The sequence below is a fragment of the Ctenocephalides felis genome, unplaced genomic scaffold (genome assembly GCF_003426905.1).
Source record: "Ctenocephalides felis isolate EL2017-DRISC unplaced genomic scaffold, ASM342690v1 CF-g0.4_SCAFFOLD_01604, whole genome shotgun sequence".
NCBI classification, from domain to species: Eukaryota; Metazoa; Arthropoda; class Insecta; order Siphonaptera; family Pulicidae; genus Ctenocephalides; species Ctenocephalides felis.
Genome location: NW_020537758.1, coordinates 20,274,479 through 20,293,090, shown reverse-complemented (window position 1 = coordinate 20,293,090; position 18,612 = coordinate 20,274,479). Strand labels below are relative to the sequence as shown.

Here is an 18,612-nt window from a genome sequence, read left to right as displayed (position 1 = left end):
AATATATACAGATTTGTTCCTGCTCTTTCTTAAATGCGACTGTCTTCTATCTTTACCTTAAAGTGAACATATGCCCTTCTTCTATATGTTACAATATTGTCTCACTCCACATTTTGCTCGGTTTTCTTGTTTTACTCAATAACTACAGTCTTACCTCTTGTTAACAAGATTCTACATTCGCTGCTCTACGTTTACAAGAACTCATCGATCATCGTTAATCAGAATTTCAATTTCAGTTATCTTTAATAGCAACAGAGTTTGCTGCACGCATATAATAATTGTTCTTCTACTAGTACTTTCAGAAGTTTCAAATTATTATAGTAGACGAACATTATTGCTGGTTTAAACATAGCTGTTTTCGAGGAAATGTTCACGAGAGGTCAAATTTTTGGGCTATCACTAATTAATCACGTTTTTGGCCAAGATCATCAAACATCAAACATCAAACATCAAACAGAAATTTTAACTTCAAGTTATAGATATCAACTATAATCTATATATAAATATTTATTATTTATTTCAGGTCCTAGAGAAAGGCAATGGGCTGAAATGCCACCTTACCATCATCGTCCCCCCACGACCACAACAACAACGACAACGACTACAACTCGAATGCCGTGGAAGGATCCACGACGAAGAACAACCGCCGCTCCTCCGCGCACTCGGCCAACCAGCAGGCACTACAAAACATCCTCACCAGCCACATTATCCCAGTTACCCTGGTTATCCCAGTTATCCCAATTATCCTAACTATCCTAAACCTGAATATCCTGTGAAACCAAAAGGAGAGAAACCTCGTATACCAGAGAAGCCGAGATATTATCCTAGAAAGACGACTACAAGTACGACCACGATCAGGCCCCATGTGACGACTAGGAATCCGAGGTTCGAGCCTGCGGAACCTGGCATGCCGGATACTTGCGACACAAGTTATGATGCAGTGTCTGTTATCCGTGGGGAAGTTTTCATATTCAAGGGAAAGGTTTGTGCAAATTATTTATATACAACTATTATTTAAACTTTTTCAGTCAAAGGGATGTTTTTTGAAGATTTAAATAGTAGAGTTTCATGTAGTGATATTTTGTATCACCAAATTGCATTTTTCAATCGGATCGAACCCGATGTTCAGTTAGATATTTCTCAGCATACACGGTTCAAAAGCCAAGATTCAAAATTTTTCCAGATATTTAACTTTATTACCTTCCTAAAACGAATATCGAATAAAAAGCCAGATACAGCATAAAACCCAAATACGTATCGCAATAAAATACTAATGGCAAGCGAATTTTAATATCGCGAAACTCAGAATTCTGAATAGCTACCACACGGTGTCCGTACGATAATTCGATATCGATGAATACATATGTGCGGCCGCAGAATAATAATATTTCATTTTCCACGCCACACATATATTACATATACAAATTTTGTTTTCTTTCCAACTCGAGAGGAACGGCGTTCATAATAGATACGTTTCATTGACATTTGAATGATCTGGATTCCCTCATGTGTGCTTGAAATTTAATAAACGATTCCGGGTTAAATTGAATTCAGAGTTCGTTCATTTTATGGTGTTCCAACGCCGCCTGTTTGTGCGCATACATTAACCGGGATATTTGTTACATGCTCATATTTGTTCAAAACGAAACTGTGTTAAAGGGTATAAATTAGATTTCAATGCAAATCTCGAGTTTGAGATCAGCATAATTAAATATTTACTAAGTCGTCAATTGGAATGACAGCATGAAGCATAATTAGAGCTGAATTGAGGATGTAAAATTTTATCTTTGCACATATAGCACTGTCGTTTATTGACGAGCGTATATTTTTTATATTTAATTAACTTCCCGTATGGCAAATTATAGTAATCGCAAAAAACTAAAATGAAAATTTTCATATTTCTTTACGTTTCAAAACCTTCTGAACATTTTGACATACTTTAGAAAAAATGGATGTATGTGTGTGTGTGCGTGTGTGTATGTGCGGATGCAAATTTTCGTAGACGATTTCGGGAACACGGATCAACCGATTTGAATAATTCAAAAAACATTCGATTCGTATTGATAAGGAGACGTGCTGATTAGTTTTTGGCAAAGGCAGGTCTAGCCGTTTCGAAAAGCGGGCAAAAAATGCCGAAAACGGTAACTCAGTTTTTAAGAGAACGGAGCGTCCGATTTGAATCATTCAAAAACATTTTACTTGTATTGACAAGATGAAGAATTGATCAAATTTTCATGAAGGCAGGTCTAGCGGTTTCGGAGATCTAATGAAAAAAGTAAAAAAAAATGCCATTTGGTCAAAAATGATCATTAGACGTATGCACATCAAATATCAGATATTTTATAGAGATTTTAACAATAAGTATAAATTTTGTTTACATTCCTCTGGGTTCCGTACAGTACGATTGCTTTGAAAAAAAAGTTCAGAATTTTCAAAATATTTCAAAATACACTTGTCTTTTCAAAATAAAGTAAATTTTTGTCAAAAATTTATAGTTTCTCAAAAATCTAATTTTTCAGAGTATTTTTTTTTTCAAAAATGTTAATCGTTTTTAAAAAAATAATAATTTTTGGTACGGGAAGTTCCAGCAATTTGTCTTAAGGCTAGATGCCATGCGCCCCACTAGTTTAATTATTAACTTCCCGAACGAGAAGTTTATGTTCCAATCCAATTTGATTTTTTTTGTTTTCTCGACGTTTCAAGCTATTCTGAATCGAATGAGACAAATTTGGTAAACTTATGTGTATGTATATGTGCATGTGAACCGATTTTTGATCTTTCGTCGATGTTTTTCAAAAGCCATTCGACATAAATCGATAAGGACTAGCGTTTGTCAGTTTTCCGCGACGATCAGCCAAGTCGTTTATTTGTTACTAGCAGAAAAGTGAAAAATTATTTGTACAAAAGAGTAATAAGACCTTTCCATTATCATGATATAATAAAACATTTTATTTTATATTTTATCATACAAATATTTTTCACTATTCCTATTCCGACAGTATTTCTGGAGGATCGGACAAGAGGGATTAAAAGCGGGCTACCCAGCAGAAATCCCAAGGCTGTGGACCGGTCTGCCTAGGAACATCACCCACATAGACGCCGTCTACGAGAGACTAGATAGGAAAATTGTTTTCTTTATCGGTAAGTCTAAAAATAATATCGATGCCTTAAGGATTTCGATATCGCTTTGTCGTCTGCTTCTATCGCCATAATACGACGCGGAAACTTCTATTCTACGCCAGTTATTGCAAACGCAATCTTGTTAGTGATATAGGATATCTTTTGTATTAAAGGATAATATTAATGCGATTTCTTCTTAATCCGATCGACTGTTTTATCCTGATAGCTGCTGTAATTTTTGTTGTTTTTCTTTCTGGAAGCACAAGGAATATGATAAATACACTGCGAAGAGTAGGTTCTCAAAAAGTATCAAACGTACACCTCCATATTAATTAAAAAAATAATAGTTTGTTGATGGCTATGAAATTTATTACGACATTTTTGTTTAAATGCATCACAATATTACGATATAATCAATCATAATTTTAATTTTGAAGAATCGATACGTTTTTGTCTTTTAAAGTTTGCCCATTTGTTACTTGCTCATTTTTAATAATTTTCGGGTATTTATTTGTATTGATAATTTTGAAAGTTTTTACGATTTTTTTCGAAAATGATGTATTCTTTAAATTCTTCAAAATATTAACGCAAATGGTAGGAAAATTATTTTTAGAATACTTAGATTAGAAAACAAAGCGACTTTAATTGCTTCAGTTGAAATTTGGAAATTTCAATTTACCAAGATTTTTGATAATTATATCAATGTTGATTATTAACCCTTTTTCTACGGGATTGTTTTCTCCAGAAAAGACACTGCTGTACGAGCTCACGTACCACCCAGTAGCGCTACTAAACGAGACAGAATACATATTTTATGAAAATTTCAATAAAAATGTATTTAAAAGTTACAAAAAACAATTCTGATGAACTAGAAATTACAATAACAAATAAGAATTCTCAACAATTTAACTCAGAGTGATGAATGTTGAAGCATGGTCGAAAGGTATAAAACAGTGTTGTGGATAGTGTTAATTTGTCAGAATTTGTTTTATGATTTTTTTGAATTCTAAAATTTTGGATACCTTAGTAATTTACCAAAATTAGTTTACTAAATTTTCAAAAGCAGTAAATGAGCAAACTGCGCTTTTTTTGAAAAAAAGTGAAATATTTCAATCACAAATCTAAAATCTTTCAGTTGAAATCGACCTAAAAATCTAATTTTGGGTTTGAAAAACTGTTTTTTTATATTCATATGATATTTATTTCTACGTGTGGTAGTTTAATTATTTTATAGTATTCTATTAAATGAGACTTATAATATAGTTTTAGTTATATTAATATGAGGTACGTTCCGTTGTACCGTCATAATTAATATCGCCATATTACAATATACATGTATTAATATCAACATTTGACCAAAAAATCTAAATTAAATTTTGGGTTTAAAAAACTGATTTTTTTATGTTCGTATGATATTTATTTCTATATGGGGAAGTTGAATTATCTTATAGTATTTTATTAAGTTATGCTTATAATATAGTTTTAGTTATATTAATATGAGGTACGAACCGTAGTATCTTCATAATTAATATCGCCATATTACAATATACATGTATTAATATCAACATTTGACCAAAAAATCTAAATTAAATTTTGGGTTTAAAAAACTGATTTTTTTATGTTCGTATGATATTTATTTCTATATGGGGAGTTGAATTATCTTATAGTATTTTATTAAGTTATGCTTATAATATAGTTTTAGTTATATTAATATGAGGTACGAACCGTAGTATCTTCATAATTAATATCGCCATATTACAATATACATATATTAATTTCAACATGCTAACTAATATTACCATGTTTTCATGTTTTCGTAAACAAATATAACAATATCTCTGTATATATTCAAATTCTCAGGCAAATACTATTACCTGTACGGTAATCGCGTGGAACCGGGTTACCCGCGACGGTTAAGCTCCCTGGGTTTGCCAGACAATTTGGAGCGGATCGACGCGGCCATGGTGTGGGGCTACAACTCCAAAACGTACCTGTACAGCGGGGACCGCTACTGGAAGTTGGACGAAGACGAGGGCAGGGTCGAACTTGACTATCCGAGGGATATGAGCATGTGGAAAGGGGTCGGATATAATATCGATGCCGTGTTCCAATGGACAGATGGTAGGATAGTTAAAATAATTATTGTAAAATTCATTTATATTCAAAATTAAAAAACGACCATCGATCTGCTTTATAAATTTAGCTTTATAGATTTAGTATAAGTTTAGTTTAAATAAAATAATTTCGGATAAATTGACAAGTACATTGGGTGTGCTCCAAGGATCAATTTTAAGGCCTCTCTTATTTCTCATATATATTAATGATTTACCCCATTGTACAAATCTTTGTGATTTTATTCTTTTTGCGGATGATACCAGCGTTATCATCAAGGCCAAATCTCTTAATGAATTACAACATAAATTAAGCGTGGTTATGTCAGAAATAACGAAATGGTTTTGTGAAAGTAATCTAGTCCTCAATAATGATAAGACCCAAATCATATCTTTTTGTACAAAAAATCGTTTATCCAATAATATTACTTCTTTAACCATCAATAATTCAGCATATAATTTTTCGCAAGTATCAAAGTTCCTTGGTATCGATATTAATAATAATTTAAAGAGGTCTAATCATATCTCTATCTCACTATCACCAACTTTATCTAGAACATGTTTCATGTTGCGCACCCTAAAACCCAAACTTGGTTTAAATTGCTAACTTTCAGTTTATTATAGCAACTTTTATTTTCACGTTTCATACGGCATCCAATTCTGGGGTTTTTCATCCGAACTAATTAAAATACTTAAGCTTCAGAAAAGAGCTATTCGAATATTTTTTTCCTTCCTGCAGACCCATATTTAAAAAACACAATATTCTAACTGTCCCATGCATTTTTCTGCTGGTAACATTATCTTTCATCAAAAACAATTCGAAACTTTTTGATATGGCTTCGTCCTCCTCAAACTACAACACTAGACACAAACTTATTAAGGCGCGCACATATAAATTAAGCAGCTCTTTCAATACGATCGACGGTCTAGGTATTCAGCTTATGAATAAACTTCCACTCAACATCCGAAACTAAGACAGCAAAAAATTTCACGCTTCCCTAGTTAAACTTTTTAAAGAATTAGCTTTTTATGACATTACTGAATTTTCTCAATTTGATTTCAATAACTATTTTCTTGCATAATCCTTACCCTTTATCTATGTAGTCTGACCATTTGATCGCCTGTACAACCATATTTTTTTAATTTTTTTAATTTTTTTTATTGCTATTTTATTAATTTAACATTTTTACGGTTTTAAATCAATATAACTTTCAACCTTGTGCAAGAATTTTGAGCTTGACTGGTGGTCAAACAGACTTTAATATGATGAACATAGTATTTAATGTTCGAATGCTTTTTTTCAGCTCTTTTTTTTCAGAAGCGAAATTTGTGCAGCTACTATGATTATTATAAAATTACTATCATTTTAATATTAACAATGAATCAGCTTGACTAGAGCCTGAAATAATATCTATTATTATTGATTATGGCTTGCTTATGAATAAATAAATAAATAAATAAATAAATAAGGTACAAAAACACCGGTTTAAAAAAAATGTATATATGTATTTATTTCCCAGGAAGGACATATTTCTTCAAAGGCAAAGGTTTTTGGGAGTTCAACGACTTACAAATGCGAGTAAAACACAGGCACCAGAAACTGTCAGCCCCGTTTTGGATGGGTTGTCCTCGAACTTTAGGCGTCGATTCATCTGCAGAGAAACGCCTGAGGTACACCAGCGCTGATTCTGATGAATGGACATCATCAGGGCACTCTCTACGATCAGATATTGCATATCGAATAATCTTAATGATACTGCCGACTGCTTTACTAATTATACGAATACGCTGATTGCCAGGATTGAGTGAAGTTTTGGTATAATCTTTCAGTTTGAGGTACACTAATGTGAATAGTTTTTAAGTGGATAATTATAAGTTTATATATTTCGAACAGTTTGTGAAAATCTTATTCATGTTTGGTAAAATTAGTGCGTTGTTCATTTGGATGAAGTAACTTGTACGATACTCTAAGTAGATGCGTTTCTTGTGCCGTACCAACATTGATTCCGTATCAAAATTGATCCAATATTGCAGTCAAAAAATTATAACCCAAAAATTTAAAAAGAACCTTTTGTGATTGGTCGTTTAAAAAAAATATTTTAGCGATAACTATCAATTTTTGAATAGTTAAAACTCGTGAGTAATTTTTGGTTTCTGCGGATGAAACATTTTTCATCGAGTTTAAGTATTTATTAAATATAATATACAAGATAATTCGAATAATAATTTTTGAAATTATTGATGATGCAAAAGAATTTAAAATCTATCAAGTGTTCAGATTTAAATGTCAAGACTTGCTCAACTGTGCTTTTATAGTTATTTGAATTAATAGCGTACCTTTGTAATGAACTGATTTAAAATTTAAAGTTTTTGAAGATATTAGTTTGTTCTTGAATAATATCAATTACATATCTGCCACTATATAACAAGTTGACAGTGTTTAAGTAATATTATATCTTTATTAAGATTTCAGGTTGGTTTGGTGATGAAATAATCTTAAGAAAAATAATATAAGACATTTCAATCAAGGATTATTTATTTTCATTAAAAATAATAAAACATCAAATAATTAATAAGGGATTTCCTTCAATAATAGAAGCATTTATTATATAAACATATCTGTGTAATATTCACAATATGATAAATTTTGCAATTATAAATTTATAATTAATATTTATTTTATTTTATTAGAATGGCAATTATGTAGTAAAATAATTTTATGATTAATTAATGTTAATTATTAATATGAATTCAAAATTTGACACATAAGTCATTCCAGAAATGTTTGGGAATTTTATTATTGGCTAATTAGATAGTTATGAAATTTATTGCAATTATGTATATGATTATTTGTAAACTTTGTGAAATCATGAAATTTATTGGTAATTTGGCTTTAGTCATCACATTTTGATTATTTCAATATATTGCAATATGCAGCAATTACTGAAATGTAATTGTTTAGTTATTAATTATAATATTTGGTTATTAAAATTATTTAATATTGATATATTAAGTGAAGAAAAATAAAATATTATTTTGACTATTTTTAATTGACAAATTAGCGAAAATAAAATATTAAATTGAAACCTCGTATGCATTTTTAGCTACATTATAAGAAATACATTTATAGTTTTTTTAATATGTTATGATTAGTTCACATTCAATATTGTCGGAATTATTTCTTTTGTAATTAGATCTAATTATAAGTTTTTTCTTAAGTTAGATATTTTATATATTATGATCATTCGGTAAATAAGAGACATCAGAACATTATATTTGTAATTAACACTATAATGTAAGAGGTAGTATTTTTTTAAAAACTATATTTTTATAAATTATGCGATGCATTGGAATTTTATAACAAATATTTTGCTAACTTTCTATTTTTCGAGTTCACAGAAAATAATGTGAAAATTTTAATATTTTTATTCTTAAGAAATAATGAAGATATACAGTACATATATTTTAATTAATTTTTTATGTTATTTTTAAGAATGAAGCCAATATGTGCTTAGAGATGTGACCGCATTATGACTAAAAAATTTGGAATATTTTTAAAAGTTGTATTTGTCTGATGTATATATATGCTAGTGATAAAATGCACATGATATTGTAACATAGTGCCTATTACATATAAACTGCCTATTCAATATAGTGTTTGGCTATATATTTTTTGATCATCAAATACAATATTGAAGGCATTCGCAAAGTGCACAAAGAAAAAAGAACAATTAATTTTGAATATATGAATATTTTGAACTAATTTTTAAATTTCTGACGTTTATCTATCGTAACATAATAAAATCAATTTCTTTCTACAAAAATAATTATTTATATAATTATACATAAAATTTCTAATAATCAAAAACATGTATTTCTCAAAATAAATATGAATATAATAACCTGATATAAACATGATAAATAATGAATGTGGGTTTAAAGATATATTTTCTACATTCACTATAAAAAAATTTGGCATAAGAATATATTATCAAAGTCTAATATAGTATCATTCAGAATATGTATGCATTTTATGGTAAATTTACATCATAACAATCCAATATATATCATGTATTTAACCAATATATACTGTGATATTTAATTGTAATACATTTTGAAATAAACATTTTGTATTATGTTTTGAATTTATGAAAATGTTTGATTGCAAACGATATTGTTATTATTATGGATTACTTTCATATTTTTTTATGTAGGAGTAAAAGAACAATTGTATGACATCAGGTATATGACGTTCAACAGCACCATAAACATCCGCTGGAGCAAAATAAATTTGTCAATATATGATCAAATAAAAATCAATTTTATTAAAAATTCACCACCTACCCTGGTTGACCAATTCTGTGATGTGTCCCCTTGTAACATTGGCGACCCACTGATTCAAAATGGCAGCACTATCGTATTTGGTGACAGTACCATCACTGTTATTTTTATTTATTCTATTTGTAAAATTTATAGACATGATATCCGAGTCGTAGAACATTTTGGCAATCGCGTTGAAGCGCTGCCTTGGCTGGATCATGAGGGAAATGTAAATCCTGGTGTCGAAATCTAGATGGTAGGCAGGATTCTTGGCCTGGAGGAATAAATAGTAATAAAAATATAAGTAATATTAACAACGTTTGAATGTATTCAACCTTTAGTGAAGCTATAATTTTTCCTGCACGTTCCTGTTGCTCTGGTAACTTATATATACCAATAACTTTATAATGTTTGTGATGTGTATGTGTGTATATTTCGACATATATCTAGTATGGTATTTTCTCATTTCTAAAAATAAATTTTTAAATTATCTATATTTTGAAAATTGGTTTTATTTTATTATGAACACCATTTAAGCTGTTTGAAGATATTTTTATAATTAACAATCGTATACATAATTTTGAATTGTGTAGTTTATTATATTATGATCGCAGTAAATTTAGATTTGAAACTTGTTTGATAAATGAAAATTTTGTTTAAAGTTTTGTTTCATTGTAAAACTTATACTAACTGATCAAATCAATATGTAATCACATAAATTACTGTACTAATTTTTTTATAAAATTAGTTTAAAGTAGTTATAAAATAATTAATTATTGAAATACTCTTGTAAAAATTGTGATGATCAATTAAAATAATCATAAAATGTAAAAAGTAGTATTTATTATATGTTATTCATTTAATTGTTTTTCAACTTTGCAAAGGAGTGGTTTGTTTTCACTAGATAGTTGAAATTGCTTTTTTGTGTTTTCTCACAGAATGTCATTTAATTTTGATCATTTAAAATAAACGAAATTTAAAGAAAAATGTAATATTAAACATTTTTTGAATTAATTTATATTTTTCTTTTGACCTTGGTTTGATTTTTTTATATTTTAAAATATTTCACCAATTCTACTCTCAATAAGTACACAGTAAGACTCTTTTGCGCTAACTTTGTTAGTTTACAAATGTTTTGTGGCTAGTTTGTATCATCATTAGTAATTTTATTGTAAACTAATAAGTTAAAACTTGAAAATAATAAACTATTATGATTTTATTAGAAAATTGCTTTTGTTAATAAATTTCAAAATTATTCATGTATATGAGTGATATATAAATAAAACAGTAAAAATTTGTCTGTATATTTAAAAATGTAAAAGTATTTAACAAATTTTATACCTGAGAAAGGAAATGCAAACAAGTGTACTGTAAAACACAGGTTAGTGGAAGAAAATAAAATTTATTCTACACCAAATTTATTTATTTCAATAACCAACGACTAATTCATTGCAGTGTAAATTTTTAGAGAGTTTACTAAAAGAATGTAATATCGTTATTTAATTTATAAAACCCTTAATGTTAAAATTGAAGATTCAAATAAACGTCGTTTCGATTTCAAAACAGAAGAGGCGTTCGAGTTTCTGAAACGCCATCTTCGACCGAGCGAACGTGCACGCTTTGCAGTCGCACGTCTACAGGTCTTTTGCACATCTATGCTTTGCGACTCTAGGAGTTGGGAGAGGCAGTTGTCATTGCGAGTGAGAGTTCATTTCCATCGTGGCGATTGCTGGAAGAAGACAACGAGACGTCGTCGAACACGGACGAGCGGGCCTTACTCTTCGCTGCCTGTGGAGTACGTGCGATCTGCGAGCGTCACCTGGTACGTTGCACTTGTGCTGATTATATTTCTCTTTGCGGATTCGCTCGGATTTCATTTCGTGCTTTAAGATGTTTTAGATTTAATTGAAACCTTTCCTCATTCCTGTTTTTTTTTTGGAAAACGTGTGCTCGATATATGTAGTTTTTGCTCAAGTCCTACTACTGTGTAAGACGTACGCCGGATATTTATCTAATCATTTTATTTTGCATCATTTGGTGCCCACTGTTAAATAAAACTACATATTATTATATTGTTGATTGAGCAAGAGTTCACAATTGAATGGCTGGCGGTCATTGTGCAGAAGAAATAATCGAAAGTAATAGTAAAAAGTTATGAAAGTAAAAAATAATGACTGTTAATTCAGTTTGAGAATTATTGTGGGTACATTTATACGGATCGTTTAATTTGAAGTCTTCTTTACATCTTTATCATCTGCTAATTCACTTCAATTTATAGATCAGAATTATTGTATAAATTGGACCACAATCATCATGTCATCAAGAATTTTCCATGAAAGCCATTTTTTGTTTTAAATGCATAATTTTATTTCTTTTACTTGGAAAAAAGTTACAAATTGACAAAGAATAGTTACAATTTGAATGAATATAAAGATGCAAACGAAGACTATTCTGTGCTGGAGCGCTGCATTGCACACGAAGACAGCTTTGGTGACGCATCAACAATGACATTTAATAATGTATGTATAATCAACTAAATTTAATAATAATTTGTGTATTTTGCAGGTGCCGGGTAGGTTTGCGTTTGCTGCGTTTTTATACGAACATTGTTACTGTGACGCTCTGAATGTAGTATTTATTGGAATTGCATTTGGCACGAATAGATTTATTAAGCGGTGATTTTGTTCAAGATATTAATTGATCAATACTTTAGTTGTCACTATAACTTTTAGAAATTTACAAAATCATTCAGGCATTGTATTTCATGATTCGAATGATCACGATATGTCTTGCATGTGGGTTAATTTATTAGTTAGGTAGCATCAGTAGTTTTAATATTAATAATAACAAATACTAATACACTAATCTATTCAACTATTGAATAATAATGTGGTCGTTTGAATCATTTGAGATTATGCAATGTGGATTTGACATATTACATTAAATTTTAATTTTCACTGTTTGAAATTCATGTTAATGCATTTCATATAAAACCAAGTGCAATTCTTAAACTGCTAGTAAATTTCTACATTCTATTTCTGGTCATCAAGATGAAATCACATGGAGGCCACATCAAATCACATGGAGGCCATACCATATCAAGCAAATTGTTGAGTATCGAATGGCCAAGTATCGAGTGAAAATTGAACACTGACTCACTTCACCGGGAATCGCTCTGAAAATAATTTAAAAAGTACGTTTTTATCCATAATCAGTATAAATGTGAATATTAAATAACATATTTATTATTATTTCAGGTCCTTTCAACTACTGCTGCTCTGCACGCTGACTCACTTCACCAGGAATCTTTCCAGAAACATGTTACCAGTTATATATTTATCTATAATCAATATAAATGTGAACAATAAATAACAATTTTATTTTTTTTCAGGTCCTTTCAACTACTGCTGCTCTGCACACTGACTCCTTCACCAGGAATCGCTCTCTGAAAATAATTTAAAAAGTACGTTTTATCCATAATAAGTATAAATGTGAACAATAAATAACATGTTTATTTTGTTCCAGGTCCTTTCAACTACTGCTGTTCTGCACACTGACCCCTTCACCAGGAATCGCTCTGAAAATAATTTAAAAAGTACGTTTTCATCCCTAATCAGTATAAATGTGAACAATAAATAACATGTTTTTTTCCAGGTCCTTTCAACCATTGCTGCTCTGCACACTGACCCCTTAACCAGGAATCGCTCTGAAAATAATTTAAAAAGTACGTTTTTATCCATAACCAGTATAAATGTGAGCAATAAATAACATGTTTATTTTTTTCCAGGTACTTTCAACCACTGCTGCTCTGCACACTGACCCCTCCACCAGGAATCGCTCTGAAAATAATTTAAAAAGTACGTTTTTATCCATAATCAATATGAATGTGAACAATAAATAACATGTTTATTTTTTTTTCAGGTCCTTTCAACTACTTTGGCTCTGCACTTTGACTCCTTCACCAGGAATCCTTCCTGAAACATTTTACCAAGTATGTGATTTATCCATAATCAGTATAAATGTGAACAATAAATAACATGTTTATTTTTTTTCCAGGTCCTTTCAACCATTGCTGCTCTGCACACTGACCCCTTCACCAGGAATCGCTCTGAAAATAATTTAAAAAGTACGTTTTTATCCATAATCAATATGAATGTGAACAATAAATAACATGTTTATTTTTTTTTCAGGTCCTTTCAACTACTTTGGCTCTGCACTTTGACTCCTTCACCAGGAATCCTTCCTGAAACATTTTACCAAGTATGTGATTTATCCATAATCAGTATAAATGTGAACAATAAATAACATGTTTATTTTTTTCCAGGTCCTTTCAACCATTGCTGCTCTGCACACTGACCCCTTCACCAGGAATCCTTCCTGAAACATTTTACCAAGTATGTGATTTATCCATAATCAGTATAAATATGAACATTAAATAACATGTTTATTTTTATTTCAGGAATCGCTCTGAAAATAATTTAAAAAGTACGTTTTTATCCATAATCAGTATAAATGTGAACAATAAATAACATGTTTATTTTTTTTCCAGGTCCTTTCAACCATTGCTGCTCTGCACACTGACCCCTTCACCAGGAATCGCTCTGAAAATAATTTAAAAAGTACGTTTTTATCCATAATCAGTATAAATGTGAACAATAAATAACATGTTTATTTTTTTTCAGGTACTTTCAACCACTGCTGCTCTGCACACTGACCCCTTCACCGGGAATCGCTCTGAAAATAATTTAAAAAGTACGTTTTTATCCATAATCAGTATAAATGTGAACAATAAATAACATGTTTATTTTTTTTCAGGTACTTTCAACCACTGCTGCTCTGCACACTGACCCCTTCACCGGGAATCGCTCTGAAAATAATTTAAAAAGTACGTTTTTATTCATAATCAGTATAAATATGAACATTAAATAACATGTTTATTTTTATTTCAGGTCCTTTCAACTACTGCTGCTCTGCACGCTGACTCACTTCACCAGGAATCGCTCTGAAAATAATTTAAAAAGTACGTTTTTATCCATAATCAGTATAAATGTGAACATTAAATAACATGTTTATTTTTTTTCAGGTCCTTTCAACTACTGCTGCTCTGCACACTGACCCCTTAACCAGGAATCGCTCTGAAAATAATTTAAAAAGTACGTTTTTATCCATAACCAGTATAAATGTGAGCAATAAATAACATGTTTATTTTTTTCCAGGTACTTTCAACCACTGCTGCTCTGCACACTGACCCCTCCACCAGCAATCGCTCTGAAAATAATTTAAAAAGTACGTTTTTATCCACAATCAGTATAAATGTGAACATTAAATAACATGTTTATTTTTTTCCAGGTACTTTCAACCACTGCTGCTCTGCACGCTAACTCACTTCACCAGGAATCTTTCCAGAAACATGTTACCAGGTATGTCTTTAACCATATCAGCATAAATGCAAACATTCCTATAATGTTTCTTTCTTTTTTGCAGATCTTCTCGATCCAACTATTACTGCCCTGAAGCCTTAAATTCATTCACGTGAATGACTCGCAAGTGGTTTTTTTCAATGACTGTCTATAATTATGCATGACTAACTTAACTCTTATTAACTCAATAACATGACTAACCTCACTAACTTAATTATGCAGTTATTATAAAAACCACTTGTTGAGATTTACTATGAAGGTCTTAATGGGGTTACGTGGAAGACACCGCTCCATGATATTAATCAGGTAATTTATTCTTTATAGTATATTTTATGAGACTTGTTACTAATTCATTGTTTTCGTTTATAGGGTAAACAACTTCAAGCCAAGTGCTCTTCAACGCTCAAGTTGCTCATGAGTGAGAACAATCATTTGATCTACTAATTATGCTGTCCGTCCGTCCGTCCGTCCGTCCGTCCGTCTCTTCACCAGAGAAGATGCCTACTATAATATATTAAATAGTTAAGTGCTTAGATGTTAATGAAATAATGAATAAATATATTGTATTTAATTTAATTTGTTGTTTTAATTTAATTATGAGCCACTTCACGGCTAAATCACATCATGCTGTAACGTAAATTACAGAAATATTTAAACATGTCTACATTTTAAAAATTTCTTGTGTTATTGATAGGGATACTTATTGAGTGCACTCCTTAGTGTAGTCAATTGTGTAGAACAGTTTCTTCACTGTTTGGGTGTTTGCAAACATCTTGCCGCATCTTGGTAAAGCTCTTTATACCTTTGCTTCGACTCGGTAGAACTCTGCGTCATTGCTTTGACTCGGTAGAAACGCGTTGACAATAGACTTTGCTTTTTTCCAAACCATTATGTTAGTCGAGTGCCTTAAACATTTAATGTGTCAAACCGATGTTTTCTCTTGTTTAAATATTATACTTTCTATTATTTCTTTAAATGGCGCACTTTTTTTTCTTAGCTATAAATATCACTTAATTTAATATCATACTGTGTTATATATATATATATAATATATATATATATATACACCTAAGTCTGTTTTTACACGGTCTTTTTCTACACGTGTTTTTTTGATATAACATGGTTTGAAAATTGAATATTTTTAATTTTTTATACGATTTATTCCATTTAGCACGATTTCAAATTTTATGTACTTAAATTTTTTTGTCATATTTAATTTTTGCGAAGTATGTTTATATCACAAAAAAGTATTTATGAAAGTGAAAAGTCTGAAACCATCGATAGTATCGATAGTTTGCGAACACTAGCTTAAAGATTTAAGTGAATTCCGCTTTAGCGCGTACAAACAATTTTTACTGGTCAAAGCGAATGCGAATAACTGATGACGACAGCAATTAAATTTATGTTGTTGTATTTATGATTATCACTTATTCTATTTTATTTTATTTTTTACCTTAAAAATTGAATAACCTATTCTTTTTGTTCACAACATATTTTTTTAGTTCCTGAACTTGCTATATTACTTTTAATTTATATTACTTTTAAGATTAGAGTGCATATCTTTTTTATCATTAATTACTATGCTTGTGAAAATAAGCATTATATATTTGATTTAATAAAATAAATATGAATTCTTGTTCTTAAAAATTCTTGTTTTTCACTAATTTTAATAGGTTTTAGAGATTAGGAACAAATCACCCATTTTTGTATAAGATCAATGTCTTTTTTTACACGGCTTCTTCTGGAACCAATCTACCGTGTAAAAACAGACTTAGGTGTATATATATATATATATAATAATAATAACACAGTATGTAACAATAATATATATATATATATATATATATATATATATATATTATACAATTAGACAAATGTTAATGTATTTTAGTCATTTTTATTACTGCAATTGTAAGAATAAATTAATATAATTGTATTATTAAATACTGTGATACATTGATTGGAAGTTTTGAATAAAACTAACTAAACTTTATTTGAAGTGTTTCATTTCACACAATTTTCAGTGATATATGTTAAAAACGCACCGTATAGGTATAGGTATTATAAACATCAATATATTTGTTGATGTTATCATAAACACTAATATACTCATTAATTCGTTTTTCGGCGATGATTTATTATTTTGAATGAATTTCATAAAATATATTACATTTTTGTAATCTAATTCTATTATGATCAATAAAGTTGATGAAGTTATGACTTTGACCATTTTAAATAGACTAATCTATGGTTTTTCACTCATTTCAAACATGTCAAAAATGATAACACTTTTCACTCACTTCAATCTATACTATTATTCAAAGTGTTTAATTAGTTCATTTTAATTAATATACTTTTAATATTGGTCAGTTTTACTTAACTTTGGACATAGGTAATGAAGATTATTTATTTTTTTCCTCTTTAGCACAATGATATCTTCATTTTTATTGAGATAATTTATTTTTATTAGATTATTTTATTACTATATTAATTGTATTAATTTCCCGCGACACGTTTACGCTACCACCCTTCTCCTTACTTTATACTACCTTACCTAATGCTTATCTACGCGTTAAGAACTAATATTCTTACCTTGCTTACCTCTACCACGTCTCGAACCTGCTACCACGTCCTCTCCAGTGACTCCCAGCTCCTAACGCGCGACGCCACGACCATCACGTTAATAAACCGTTGCAAAGTAGATGATATTGTATATTTTAAACGATTAAAAAACTAACAGGTCATGTGGCAAAAAAAAAGTTGATTTTGTGTGGCCTGTGTTGGCGTAATGGATAGATTGATGGCTTCGTACCATAAAGGTACCGAGTTCGAATCATACCTCAGGACAAAAAAAAATATTGTTCGCATTGTGGTATTTATTTAGTGTTGAATAACACAAAATTAATATTTAGATATAACAAACTAACAAGTCATGAGTCCGAAAGAAAGCATAATCGATGTGGCCTGTGCTGGCATAATTGGTAGAGCGATGGATTCGTACCCAAAGAGTGCCGAGTTCGAATCGAACCTCGGGACAAAAAATGGAAAGCGTGGAGTTTATTATTTATTGTAAGATAGCACAAAGATAAAATTTGGATTTAATAAACTAACAGGTCATGAGGCCGAAAAAAAGCAGATACGGTGTGGCCTGTGTTGGCGTATTGCTAGCGTGCTAGCTTCATGTCAACAGGGTACCGAGTTCGATTCATACCTCCGGACACAAAACGCAAAATAGCGTGACTGTTGACGCTGTGGAACGAGGTATGCACGGAATCACATCCGTTCGAATTTGAGACCCCAGGCATGCTCCCCTCGATCTCGATTGAGAGGAGAGATACGCGCGAGAATCCCGCAACATCCCCTAATAAGCCCCGCAGCATCCCCGAAAAGGGGAGAGGGGGGACTATAGGGGGGTGTGGGGTTCGCGAACCCGCGACCCTGTGGTCCAACCCTCCCGAAAAAGGGAGAGGGGGGACTATAGGGGGGTGAGGGTCCCGCGCGACGACCACCACTGGGTCGCGCCGGTTGAAAAGCTGGGTGCGTCAGAGGTTGGGTCGGTGTGCGAGTCCCCGGAGCACCCTCGAGTGCGATGATGGGGATGTTGGGTGAGGGAAATGCAGTGACGAGGGAAAAAGGGGTGG

The 18,612-nt window shown here is 30.8% G+C and overlaps 1 protein-coding gene and 3 long non-coding RNA genes across 5 annotated transcripts in view; all 4 read left to right on the top strand.

Moving 5' to 3' along the window:
- Positions 1–7,276, top strand: part of LOC113372766 (matrix metalloproteinase-2-like) — a 28,577-nt gene extending 21,301 nt beyond the window's left edge. Inside the window, exon 5 of the mRNA XM_026613110.1 lies at positions 6,752–7,276. Coding sequence (XP_026468895.1) covers positions 6,752–7,023 — 272 coding nt within the window. The 3' untranslated portion in view covers positions 7,024–7,276. The remainder of the gene's footprint in view (positions 1–6,751) is intronic.
- A 3,974-nt stretch (positions 7,277–11,250) lies between these two features.
- LOC113372770 lies at positions 11,251–12,974 on the top strand. Its single transcript, XR_003366801.1, has 5 exons — positions 11,251–11,373; positions 12,117–12,123; positions 12,602–12,744; positions 12,809–12,878; positions 12,943–12,974. It is a non-coding gene; the product is annotated as an uncharacterized LOC113372770 (long non-coding RNA).
- Positions 12,975–13,219: 245 nt separating this feature from the next.
- Positions 13,220–15,469, top strand: LOC113372771. 2 transcript variants are annotated; one of them, XR_003366803.1, is made up of 4 exons: positions 13,220–13,275; positions 14,901–14,971; positions 15,036–15,277; positions 15,341–15,469. It is a non-coding gene; the product is annotated as an uncharacterized LOC113372771 (long non-coding RNA). The 2 variants fall into 2 exon arrangements; XR_003366802.1 differs by lacking the exon at positions 13,220–13,275 and adding an exon at positions 14,781–14,837.
- LOC113372773 lies at positions 13,742–14,130 on the top strand. The gene is made up of 4 exons (XR_003366804.1): positions 13,742–13,811; positions 13,876–13,945; positions 14,011–14,036; positions 14,101–14,130. It is a non-coding gene; the product is annotated as an uncharacterized LOC113372773 (long non-coding RNA).
- Positions 15,470–18,612: the final 3,143 nt, after the last annotated feature.